The sequence below is a fragment of the Erythrolamprus reginae genome, chromosome Z, assembly GCF_031021105.1.
Source record: "Erythrolamprus reginae isolate rEryReg1 chromosome Z, rEryReg1.hap1, whole genome shotgun sequence".
Lineage (NCBI taxonomy): Eukaryota > Metazoa > Chordata > Lepidosauria > Squamata > Dipsadidae > Erythrolamprus > Erythrolamprus reginae.
In genome coordinates this window covers 7183041-7196524 of record NC_091963.1, presented here as the reverse complement: position 1 = coordinate 7196524, position 13484 = coordinate 7183041, and the positions used below count along the sequence as shown (strand labels likewise).

General features: G+C 42.2%; 1 protein-coding gene across 3 annotated transcripts in view; it reads left to right on the top strand.

Annotated features, from left to right (window-relative positions):
* The window catches only part of TTC21A (tetratricopeptide repeat domain 21A), a 61872-nt gene extending 50824 nt beyond the window's left edge, over positions 1 to 11048 (top strand). For all 3 annotated transcript variants that reach the window (XM_070726458.1, XM_070726456.1, XM_070726457.1), the window contains 5 exons: positions 803 to 998; positions 5456 to 5680; positions 7971 to 8091; positions 8554 to 8621; positions 10897 to 11048. In XM_070726458.1, coding sequence (XP_070582559.1) covers positions 803 to 998; positions 5456 to 5680; positions 7971 to 8091; positions 8554 to 8621; positions 10897 to 10974 — 688 coding nt within the window. In that variant the 3' untranslated portion in view covers positions 10975 to 11048. The remainder of the gene's footprint in view (positions 1 to 802; positions 999 to 5455; positions 5681 to 7970; positions 8092 to 8553; positions 8622 to 10896) is intronic.
* Positions 11049 to 13484: the final 2436 nt, after the last annotated feature.

The window sequence follows — 13484 nt, the reverse complement described above, 5'->3', positions numbered from 1 at the left end:
GAAATTTACTGGGTTACATAATTACCATATTATTATTATTATTATTATTATTATTATTATTATTATTATTAGTATTATTAATATTATTAATGTTGTTATTGTTATAATTGTTGTTATTATTATTATTAATTAGGATTTATCCTATCCAGTTGTCATTTTTCCAGTATTTTAATAATAAAATAATTGTAGTTCTATTGTGTGTACGGTAATTTGATTACAGTGGGTGCAAAATTAATTAACCAGCAAATGAACCAGTAAGTAAGCAAGCAGAACTTGCCTTATATCAAATATAATTAGTGTAGTATAGAATTCGATAGCATGCCAAGTTGCTTCAGATCTTCAGGTCTTGCTGTATCCATCAGCAACTCATTGGATGAACTGTGCCTACACTTGCATAGTCACCACACAGGTTTAGGAAGATACACATTTATGTTCAGGAGGCTTTACGGAGGCAATAATAGGCACATTAATTCTGGATCATTGCTTTGACCAGATCTGATTACTGTATTCTGTTCTTCTCTACAGTAATCTACAAATTTATCAAGCCACTGCTGAAGTAGACAAAATCCATTTGAGATTTTATGCACGTATAACTCTCTCTGTGTAAAATCTCATTTGTTTTATCTATGGGAAAAATTCCGTTCACCTTTTAACAGACATTCCAATGTAATAGACACCACCTTAGTCGATTAAATCCAATCTTGGTGGTTATATTACTGAGTTTAAAAGGCAATAAATTGGTAACCTTTTCTTTCGTGTTGTCCAGTACTTGAATAGTTTTGAAATACTTCCTTTTCAACAGTAACTTAAAGGAAAAAAAAGAATCTGAACAGCATGGGATACGTACAGCTGAGAAGCTGCTTAAGGAGTTTTATCCGCACTCGCAGGAAGGCCAGACTCAAGTGGAAATTTTGCAGAGCTACTGCTTAATGGCCACAAAGGAAAAACATAATGTGGAGAAGGCTCTGAAGGTGTTTATAGAAATGGGACAAAATGAGGTAAATAAGAAAAAATATTTGAAATTCAAGATGATACATAGCAGCAGAAACTTTGTAAAGGCATTGGAATGCCCCTAGAACAGAAATGGTGAACCTTTTTTTCTTCAGGTGCCGAAAGAGTGTGGGTGTGTGCTATCATGCATGCGCGAGTGCTCACAACCATAGTTCAATGCCTGAGGAGGGCGAAAACAGCTTCCCCCGCTCCTCAGAAGCCATCTGAAGGCCAGAAATGGCCTGTTTCCCAACATCTGGTGGGCCCAGTAGGCCTGTGTTTTGCCCTCCCCAGGCTCCAAAGGCTTCTCTGAAGCCAGGGGAGAGTAAAAATGTCCTCCCCCATCCCACCAGAGTCTCCCTGGAAGCCAAAAAACACCCTCCCAGAGCATCTGTGCAAGCCAAAATTCAGTGGCTGGCACACATATTGTTGTGATTCAGCCTGAGGCTCCTCAGGGACCGGCTGGAGCTCTGCCGGATCCATGCCCAGAGGAGGAGGACAGTGACCAGGAGTTGGAGGACCAGGCAGACGGGGGAGAGGAACGTCAGGAAGAGGAGGAGGGAGAGCAGCCTGAGACCCCCGGGGGGGGGCTCTCCCCAGCTAGTAGCCTGGATTCATTGGATGAAGATGCACAGGCTATAATAGACATGAGGCAGAGACGTGCAGCTCAAAGAAGGGGCCAATTAGACAGGTATTTCCATCCCTGAATTGGCAACAGCTGGGTTTGGGTGTGGTTCTCCTCAGCAGGGTTGAAAAGGCAGGCCCGCCCTTACAGTCTTGTGGAGAGTTATCAACTGGGAGTCCTGTGACCTTGCTTCGATTCTCGGCGTCTCTGATCTTGGCTTGTGGCCTAGAAGTCTGGAAGACTTGGGGGAGGCGTGGGTTTTATTATCTCCAGCGTTGTTTTTGCCAGCAAGAATCCTGTTTTATTGCCTGGCCTTCGTGAAACCTCTGTGAAGCTTCATCGTGTTCCTGTCTGTAAGAACAGTTTTTGTTACCTGTGTTTGCTTTCCAGTATATAAACTGCCTTTGCTTTTTACCAGTGTGTCTGGATACTCTTTTTGGTTGGTGTTGGCGTCTGGGGGGACCCAGACAGAACACACATGCACATTGGAGCTGAGCTAGGGCAATGGCACACATGCCAGCAGATATGGCTCTGCGTGTCCCCTGTGGCACCCATGCCATAGGTTCGCCATCACTGCCCTAGAAGCTAACTCTCCTAAAAAGATTTAGATTTTTTTTCCAGAGTAGTATCAATAGAAGTAGAAATATAGTTCAGTTTGTAAAATGATCTGTACTATCTCACTCTATACTGAAATGTAAAAATCTTTTCCGTAAGAGACATCCAATGACGGGAAGTCCCCTTTGGATAAGCCCAGAATGGTTTTCCTTATTTCTTTTCCCATATGCTTCTTTAAAAATTGGCACAGCCAGAGATGGGAAGAAGTTAATGAAAAAAGACTGGTATAAGATTGGTGTAAGGGGAGTGCATAAGCGCACCATTGTGCCTCCTGCCCTTGTCCTACTCTCCTATTGTCCAAATTTACCTGTACCCACTTTGCTTTTGTTTATGCTTATACCATACCTATTATCTTGTACACATTTTGACAAATAAATAAAATAAATAAATAAGTTGGAAGGAAGACTACAGTATCTATAAACTAGCTTCTAATACATAGGATGAAGCAAAGATTGTATGACCCTATGTATTAATGTGGGCTTATCAGTGGAGCCTGTTGTAAAGTAACAGTGAATAGTTGAGGAAAAGCTTATTTTATTTATTTATTTTTATTTATTACTTAGATTTGTATGCCGCCCCTCTCCGAAGACTCGGGGCGGCTCACAACATGTAGAAACAAATCATGGGTAATCAGACAAGTTTAAAATGTTTAAATATTAAAAACCCCATATGCTAACAGACACACACACAGACATACCATGCATAAATTAAACGTGCCCAGTGGGAGATGTTTCAGTTCCCCCATGCCTGACGGCAAAGGTGGGTTTTAAGGAGTTTACGGAAGGCAGGAAGAGCAGGGGCAGTCCTAATCTCCGGGGGGAGTTGGTTCCAGAGGGCCGGTGCCGCCACAGAGAAGGCTCTTCCCCTGGGGCCCGCCAACCGACATTTTGCTTTATCTTTCCCTGATCTGATCCCATTTGTCCTCCCCCCCATTGCCCCCTCCCTCCTGGCCTTTGAGGGCAGGATGCCAGTGAGGCATCAAGCCAAAAAAGGGCAGACTTGACATTTGTGTGTGTTTGTTTGTTTGTTTGTTTGTTTATTATCTTAAAGCCAAGATATAAATACATATGTGCATACATATGTCAGGTCTGCCATCTTCAGCTTGACGCATGGCTGGCATCCTGCCATCAAAGGCCAGGTGGGAGGGGGCATTATTTTTACACATAATTCAAATTGAGAGACATACAAAAAAAAGCTAGCCACTGCTACTGTCTATTAGGCATCACATAAAAGGTAAAGAAACCAACCTTGTGGTGTTCCACAAGGCAGTGTTTTAGGACCTACTCTCTTTATACTCTACATCAGCATTTCCCAACCGGTGTGCCGCGGCACACTGGTGTGCCGCGAGACACCGTCAGGTGTGCCGCGGCGAGAGGCGGCGGAGGAGAGTGGGCGGATCGGGCGGGCAATGGGGCAGGGCGGAGAAGCCAGGGGCGCGTTTGGCCAGAGGCACCGTGGGGAGGCAGGGGCAGCCACGGCTCCCTTTACTCCTACTGCCGCACCACCCTGCCCCTGCTCCCCACGGTGCCTCCGGCCAAACGCGCCCCTGGCTTCTCCGTCCTGCCCCATTGCCCGCCCGATCCGCCCACTCTTCTCCGCCACCGCCTCCTGCCTTGGGGCGAGGAATCCGAGAGTCCGGGACTGTGTGGCTTTCGGCCGGGCTAACGGGAGGCGGCGCGAGGCCGGGCGCTGGGGACGTCTGGGAGGGCGAGGAGGCTGATGGCTGCTGCGCACTCCACTCTCTCTCCGGCTCTCTCTCGCTCTTTCTTTTTCTCTCTGTTGCTGGCGTGGTGAACGAGAGAGAAAGAGAGAAAGAGAAAAAGGAGGGGAGAGAGAATGAGAGAAAGAAAGCAAGAGAAAGAGAGGGAAAGAAAGCAAGAGAGAGAGAGAAAGAAAGGGGGGAAGGAGGGAGAGGGAAAGACATAGAGGGAGGGAAGGAGGGAGAGAGAAAGAGCAAAAAAGAGAGGAAGAAAGAAAGAAAGAAAGAAAGAGGGATGGAGAGAAAGAAGGGAAGGAAGAGAGAGAAAGAGGGAGGGAGAAATAGAGTGAAATGGAGGAAGAGATATTTTTTTTGTCCAAACTTTTCTTTAGCCCCCCCGCCCCCCCCCCCTTCAGTGTTCCCCAGAATTTTGAAAACATGAATAATGTGCCGCGGCTCAAAAAAGGTTGGGAAACACTGCTCTACATAAACGATCTGTGTGACAACATGACAAGCAATTGTGTTCTCTTTGCTGATGATGTTAAACTATTTAATACTACTGACAATACTTCTACCCTTCAAAAGGACCTTGACCATATAGCTGAATGGTCTACCAACTGGCAACTTCAAATCTCTACCAACAAATGCTCCGTCCTATACATTGGTAAAAAGAATCAGAATACTAAATACATACTTGGTAAAACTGAACTAACAGCGGACCCTCACTCAGTCAAAGACCTTGGAGTTCTCATTTCCAATGACCTAGGTGCTAGTGCCCTCTGTAACAGCATTGCCAAAAAGGCTTTAAGAATTATAAACCTAATCTTACGTAGCTTCTTCTCTACAAACACTGATTTATTAACCAGAGCATACAAAACATTTGTCAGACCTATTCTAGAATATAGTTCACCTGTGTGGAATCCATACTGCTTATCAGATATTAATACAATTGAAGGAGTCCAGAAATACTTCACAAGAAGAGTCCTTCACTCCTCACGTAACAAATTACCCTACTCCTCCAGACTTCAAATACTAAATCTAGAAAATTTACACCTACGTCGTCTCCGAACTGATTTAACTGTTGTTCATAAAATCATACATCATAATGTACCCCCTGTCAGTGACTACTTCACCTTTAACAACAACAACACAAGAGCACGTAATAGATACAAACTGAATGTAAATTGCTCCAAACTTGACTGCAGAAAATACGATTTCAGCAATAGAGTGGAACTCATTACCTGACTCTGTTGTTGCTTCCCCCAACCCCAAAATCTTCAACCTTACATTATCTACAATTGACCTCTCCCCGTTTCTAAGAGGTCTGTAAGGGGTGTGCATAAGTGCACTTATGTGCCTAATGTCCCTGTCCTACTGTCTTATTATCTTTTCTATTACTACGTTCTACTTATGTTATGTTATGTTAATATGTACTATAATACTATAAATGTTTGACAAATAAATAAATAATAGAATATTGAAGTCACTGTTAAAATCTAAATTTCTCCACATTTTTTAAAAAACAGAGAGACAATGTCCCTGCCATTCTGGCCATGGCTCAAGCCTACATGCTGCTGAAGCATACAGCTAAAGCCCGGACGCAGCTAAAGCGCCTAATCAAAGTGACTTGGTCTCTGCCCGATGCTGATGAGTTAGAAAAAGCTTGGCTGCTCTTGTCTGATATTTACTGCACATCTGGGAAGTATGATCTTGCCACTGAGCAAGTGAAGCGCTGCTTACGATACAATAAGGTAAGAAGATGTGAACCCATTGCAGTGGCAGAATAAATTTTCACAGGGCTGGGTTCCAAATAGAAAGTCTCCTAGGCCTAACTTGACTGATTGATTGATTGATTGATTGATTGATTGATTGATTGATTGATTGGATTTGTATGCTGCCCCTTTCCGTAGACTCGGGGCGGCTAACAACAATAATAAAAACAGCATGTAAATCCAATACTACAACAACAACTAAAAAACCCTTATTTTAAAACCAATCATACCTACAAGCAAACATGCCATGCATAAATTGTAAAGGCCTAGGGGGAAAGAGTATCTCAGTTCCCCCATGCCTGACGGCAGAGGTGGGTTTTAAGGAGCTTACGAAAGGCGGGGAGGGTGGGGGCAATTCTAATCTCCGAGGGGAGTTGGTTCCAGAGGGCCGGGGCCGCCTCAGAGAAGGCTCTTCCCCTGGGTCCTGCCAAATGATATTGTTTAGTTGACGGGACCCGGAGAAGACCCACTCTGTGGGACCTAACTGGTCGCTGGGATTCGTGCAGCAGAAGGTGGTCCCTGAGATAATCTGGTCCGGTGCCATGGAGGGCTTTATAGGTCATAACCAACACTTTGAATTGTGACCGGAAACTGATCGACAGCCAATGCAGACTGCGGAGTGTTGGTGTTATATGGGCATTTTGGGGAAAGCCCATGATTGCTCTCGCAGCTGCATTCTGCACGATCTGAAGTTTCCAAACACTTTTCAGAGGTAGCCCCATGTAGAGAGTGTTACAGTAGTCGAGCCTTGAGGTGATGAGGGCATGAGTGACTGTGAGCAGTGACCCCCGGTCCAAATAGGGCCGCAACTGGTACACCAGGCGGACCTGGGCAAACGCCCCCCTCGCCACAGCCGAAAGATGTTTCTCTAATGTGAGCTGTGGATCGAGGAGGACACCCAAGTTGCAGACCCTCTCTGAGGGGGTCAGTGATTCCCCCCCCCCCAGGGTAATGGACGGACAGATGGAATTTTCCATCAGTTTCGGGGGGGCTCCTTTCCTCAGTGGTTCGTCTTGTTCCCTTTAAGCAGCTACACCAACTTTCTCCTTCCCGATGGTGGCGGCGGCGGCTTTCCTTCGAGCAGCAGCAGCGCTGGGAACGTCAGCGGCTTCCCTTTCTCATGTGACATTCCCGGCGTTGCTACTGCTCGAAGGAAAGCCGCCATCGCCGGGAAGGAGAAAGTTGGTGTAGCTGCTTAAAGGGAAGAAGACGAACCACTGAGGAAAGGAGGCCCCCGAAGCTGCTGGTATTGCAGCTGCCCCCACCCTTCCTACAGCTTGGAGTGCTTAGACCTCAGATCTTTATCCCATAGGAAATAAAGGAAATAGGGGCTGGAAACCAATTAAACCCATTTCCATTATTTCTTTTGTCGTCAGGCATGGGGGAACTGAAACATCTTCCCTTGGGCATGTTTAATTTATATATGGTATGCTTGTGTGTATGTCTGTTAGTATATGGGGTCTTTTTTAAATCTTTAATATTTTAAATTGTCAGATTATTTATGATTTGTTTCCACGTGTTGTGAGCCGCCCCGAGTCTTCGGAGAGGGGCGGCATACAAATCTAAGTAATAAATAAATAAATAAAAAATAAATAAAGGAGCCCTCCTCTCCGAAACTGCCGGTATTGCAGCTGCCCCCACCCTTACTACAGCTTGGAGTGCTTAGACCTCAGATCTTTATCCCATAGGAAATAAAGGAAATAGGGGCTGGAAACCAATTAAACCCATTTCCATTATTTCCTATGGGATAAATTAATTCGGTACTCGACCAAATCAGTTCTCGACCACACTTCTGGAACGAATTGTGGTTGAGAACCGAGGTACCACTCTATGTCTTATACTCTGAAAAATAGCTAATCATATGAAACATCATTAACACTTCATATCATAGATTGCCAATCAGATTTATAATAAGATCATTAATATTATAGAATTCCCTACACTTAACTTCTTTGTTAATATTATAGAATTCCCTACACTTAACTTCTTTGTTTCTTTTTCCAATTCTATCAGTATTTGAACTGTTGCATAGTACTCACCTGTGAAATCCAATCATCCCAGTATCATTTGCAAATTTTAGAACATTACTGCCCCTGAGGCAAATTGTAAATATGAGAGGTGGAAGGCATGATAAGCTATCTCTCCGGGGAGAAAATAACAGCCTTAAATATAGAGCATAGAGGGGGTTTTTGCTGTTCCTTAATATTGTGGAAATCCTGGAATCAGAATTTCCAAAAACATCTATTTTACACATTCAATTTTATTCTAGTCATGTGCAAAAGCTTATGAATGCTTGGGATTTATTGCTGAAAAGGAGAATGCATATAAAGATGCTGCAATGAACTATGAATTAGCTTGGAAGTATAGTAACCAAGCAAATCCTGCAGTTGGTAAGTATTAACTTTTCAATTCATTTTGCTTGAATTCAGTGATGTAACAGTTAGGACATCTACAATATTTTCTCTGGCATAGAATCTAGCTTTGCTGTATGGTGGTAGTCCATACATATCAAACATATCAAGGACTTGCCATCAGAAAACAAATAGTATTACAAGATAGTATTAAAAATTGTTAGGCAAGAATTAAAAATGTTTAGTTAAACAGTAAATTTTGTTGAATAAATGGGTCTGCATGGGCAAATATTAAAAAGCTACTATCAAATTCTGTAACTGTAGAAATATATTTTATCATAAATATATGCTATATATCATTTTATGTATATTCAATTTAAAGTAAAATAACATTCACAGATGCAAAAAAAGTACAACAGTATGATTATTGTGCTCATTACATTCATTGTAAGAGATAATATTTTTGCAGAGTGCCAACCTATTACTTTCCTCTTCCTATAGGGTTTAAACTGGCATTCAACTACCTAAAGGATAAGAAATATGTAGAAACCATAGATGTATGCCATGATGTAAGTTTCCCAAAAGCATGATTTAGTTGCTAAGGTGACCTTGTCAGCTTTGCATCGTCCCACTTAAAGTGGATACTTCCAAACTTTATGCAATTCATGGAATTGTAAATGTGATTTTTTTAAAAAAAGTTCTGTTTTTAATGCTATCATACTTTTCTGATGTTGTTTTTAGCTAAATATATGAAGAAAAAGACTAAATATTATGCATTTGAATTGATGCATCCTGAGGGCGACCATAATACAGGGATTCAGACTTTGCAGCTACCTGAATTGATGTCCCTTTCAAAATAGATTAGGGCAAGAGTCCCCAAACTTGGCAACTCTAAGATCTGTGGACTTCAACTCCCAGAATTCTGGCTGGAGAATTCTGGGAGTTGAAGTCCACAAGTCTTAAAGTTGCCAGGCTCCAAGACCTTTGGATCAGGGGGTCCTGTTTTGTTTTGTTTTTTTAGCATTTTTGAGATTCTGACCAGACTGTGTAGCACTCAACATATGAGGAGCAGCTCTACCTGCTGCTTTACCATGGTTCAGATAAAGTGCCCTCTACTTGCCTCTGAGTCAGCCAAAAAAGACCGGTATAAAACATGCTGTTCCCGCTGTCAATCTCTGTCTTGTCTCTACAGCATCTGGAAGGCCTTTCTGCTGGGTTACATTTATTTATTTATTGGATTTGTATGCCGCCCCTTTCCGTAGACTCGGGGCGGCTAACAACAATGATATAAAAACAACATGTAACAATCCAATTAATAAAACAACTAAAAACCCTTATTATAAAACCAAACATACACACAAACATACCATGCATAACTTGTAGTGGCCTAGGGGGAAGGATTAACATTAATGTGTACAGGCCATGCAAATCAATAGCACTGGCTAGAGCCTCTGGCTTTGCTGCCCCCCCTCTTGGGGGAATCACCAACTGGCAGGAAATGAATTGTTTTTATCAATGGCTTCAAATGTTATGCAATTAGTCTTTGATCTGTCAAAAACTGGTGACCCCAAACCCACTGAATAGCTAATCTGCTTTCCTTGCTCAGTTTCCATCCATTATTCCTTCTCTGACTTTTTTGTGCCTTAGATAATAGCCTGACTCCCCTCCTCTCTGTCATAGGCCCTCAAATATTGGAACACGGTTATCATGTCTCCCCTGGTCTTTCTCTTGGCTAGACTGGCCATGCCCAGTTCCTGTAACCATTCTTCATATGTTTCAGTCTCCAGTCCCCTAATCATCCTGGTTGCTCTCTTCACTTTCTCTAGAGTCTTTTTTTTTGCAGTATGGTGACCAAAACTGGATGCAGTGCTCCAGGTATGGTCTAACTAGGGCTTTACAGAGTGTATTAGTGCTTTCCTAGACCTAGATTGTATCTGTTAAGTCCCTCTACTAAAGAGGCAGGAGACATTTTAGTGATTTCAGCTCTTTATTGGTCATAGCGAGCAAATATCCGCAAGGTCCTGGTATAGGCAGGGACTTAAATAGGGAGCCCTTTAAATCAGAAGCCAATCAGATTTTACCTGCTTGAGTTACTGGTCGGACTGGACTGAAAACTTCCCAGCTTCTCAGGACATAACAGTGGGGCTTACGATTGTATTGGCTTTTTTGGCTGCAGCTGCACACTGCTGGCTCATGTTTAGTTGGTTGTCCAAGACTCCAAGATAGGCTGCTTTACCTATCGCCCAGCCCAATGATTAGTAGTTCTTCAGGCTAGCCTTGGAAGAAGTTTACTACCATTTTTGAAATAATGAAACATGGACTTGTAAAGAGCCCCCAACAATTCTTCTGTAGCCTGTTCTAGGGAGCCCCCACTCCCTCGTTTTGCCATCTTCCATAAGTACTCTACCTTTGTGTGCAGCACCCCCTTCCTCAGGGGAGAGTCATCTATCTGTATTTCCATGCAACTCCTTGACCGCCTTTAATCAGCTGCTTATCAAGTATGGAGACTGGCGATATTGCAGGAGCTGGCAGCTAAGAGGGCAATAAAAGATATTTAGAAGACAACAAATTTGCCCCATTCACAGAATTTTACAGATAATCCAGTGGCTTGCCAGTGTTTTCCTTTACTATTGTAGTTGTTGTTTTTGTTCATATCATAGAAAAACTCTTTCAGATGGGGAGGAGCCAAAACCGCCAGAAATCGTCTTTCTGTTGATTGTACTAAATGATTATTTGGAAATATCTATAAATATCTATAGTATATAATTTGGTATCATATTGATTGTAAATGTTTATCATTGCTTTCTACTACTTAAAATTAATTACTGTTTTCCTTTCTTAAAGGTTTTGAAGGGATATCCAGATTATCCAAAAATTAAAGAGGAAATTTTGGAAAAAGCTCAAATGGCATTTAATCCTTAAAATGTGCAGTTTTGCATACTTCATCAGTATGGACACTCAACAATAAAGTTGCATTATTTGCATTGCTTAAATTACCTTAATTGTCAAAGTAGCTTCTTGATAGGCAATTCAGCAAAATTGCACATCTGGTGTAGTTCAGTTTCTGGTTTTTGGTTGTGTGTGTTTCTTTCTCTCACTCCACATAGACCTCACTCCAGATTCTGAATATAAATTTAATATCTGGACCAAGCTGCCATTTCCTTCTGTATCCACAAGATGGTGGTGTTCCCTCACTGCACAAAAAATGTGGTGTGTTAAAATTAGATCAAAACAAATATTAATACAACACTTCACTTTAAACAGTGCTTCACATAATTACATGCTGCAGCAATGTATTTTCTTCGTTTGCGATGTACTTGAGAAAACTTGGAACTGGGTTAATAATGATTCATCATAGCATCACTTCCAAATTTCATTCCCCATTCCATGCTTGAAATGATGTGTCAACTCTTCATAGTTAAACGCATTATTGCTATTCAAAATATTTACTTCCCAAGGATATCTTTGGGAAATTTCAAACTGGATCTTTTAAAAAAAAAATAGAAGCAGTACAGATTGAGGCTCAGTGAAATAATAATAATAATAATAATAATAATAATAATAATAATAATAATTTATTGGATTTGTATGCCGCGGCTAACAACAATAATAAAAACAACTAAAAACCCCTATTATAAAACCAAACATACACACAAACATACCATGCATAACTTGTAATGGCCTAGGGGGAAGGGCTATCTCAACTCCCCCATGCCTGGCGGTATAAATGAGTCTTGAGTAGTTTACGAAAGACAGGGAGGGTGGGGGTAATTCTAATCTCCAGGGGGAATTGGTTCCAGAGGGCCGGGGCCGCCACAGAGAAGGCTCTTCCCCTGGGGCCCACCAGACGACATTGTTTAGTCGACAGGACCTGGAGAAGGCCAACTCTGTGGGACCTTATCGGTCGCTGGGATTCGTGCGGTAGCAGGCGGTTCCGGAGGTAGTCTGGTCCAATGCCATGTAGGGCTTTAAAGGTCATGACCAACACATGCTGCTGCATTTTCTCCAGACTGAGAATCTTTGCCATCCACTACCGCATTTATTAGCGACATGAGAGAGAGAATCCATTCACTGGATGAAAGGCTAAAGATGGGATGAAACCCTCCAGCTTTCTTCCATTGTACAGATAGTCCCCAACTTACAGCAACAGTTCATTGAGTGGCCAGCTGATTTCTAGCTCATTTTAAATAGTTCTCTATGCCACCATCATAGTTTAGTGGATTAGTTCACGTATTACATTGAACTAATATTGTTTTGAACGGGTGGTTTAGCATTATGCTTGAACAGTCTCTTAGCACCCTCAGAAAGCGGTCAGTCTGCCCTTATACTAATTCCTGCATTTTATCTTAGGATGGGTCTATGTTTATCCCAGGCATGTTTAAATTCAGTCCCTGTGGATTTACCAACCACGTCTGCTGGACGTTTGCTCCAAGCATCTACTCCTCTTTCGGTGAAATATTATTTTTATTTATTGATTGATTGATTTTGTCCAATACACAATGAGGGTTTTAGTGGGTATATATCAATATACACATAGTAAAATACATGATGAAGGTTATAGAGGAGATACTCATAGTAAAATATATCTAAGAAATAATAGAAAAGAAGATATAGGAATAGAACATATCAATGAAAGAATAGAAGAAGAGATATAGGAATAGAGGAAAGGTATAGGAGATATAGGAGAGCAATTGGACAGGGGACGGAAGGCACTCTAGTGCACTTGTACTCGTTGCTTCTGATCTTTCCCCCAACTAACCTCAGATGTTGCCCCCTTGTTCTTGTGATCACTTTCCTATTAAAAACACTTCCCTCCTGGACCTTATTTAACTCTTTAATTGTTCACATTTTCAGGAAACTTCTCCCTTCTAAGTTGGTTTGTCTTCTTGGTTAGTTTCCATCCATTGCTTGCCTTGCCTTCTGGTGCTTTGGAGAATAGATACACACACACACACACACACCTTTTCCCTTGTGACAGACCCTCAAAGAAGTGGAGTGTGCAAAGGGATTTCTTTGGGCAGGGTTTTCCAACAAAGTCTGCTTGCAGACGGTTGGGCGTGGCTAGCATTCAGCTGGGAGTCGGCCAACATATTTCCAGGGCAACGTTCAAGCAAATAGGACCTGTTCCTATGGAAACCTAAAGCAAAGAAAGACGTATTGGAGGAAAGAAGGAGTTAAGGCTTTGAGGTGTGCCTAATACGGCTCCTGTATTACTTTACTACCTGCTTGACGCAAAGAAGTTCTAAATGATCAGCAGTTTTTCCCCTAGTAGTGCCATATCTCCGGGCCAGCCAAACAAGGCTGTCTTATTTTGCAACGAAATTCATTAACTATTTTGCAGTTGAATGTGGGTGTAGTACAGGGTGGTCCTTGTTTTACAACCATTCATTTACAGAAAAGTGATTTTGACCAGTCCTCACATTTGCAACTTT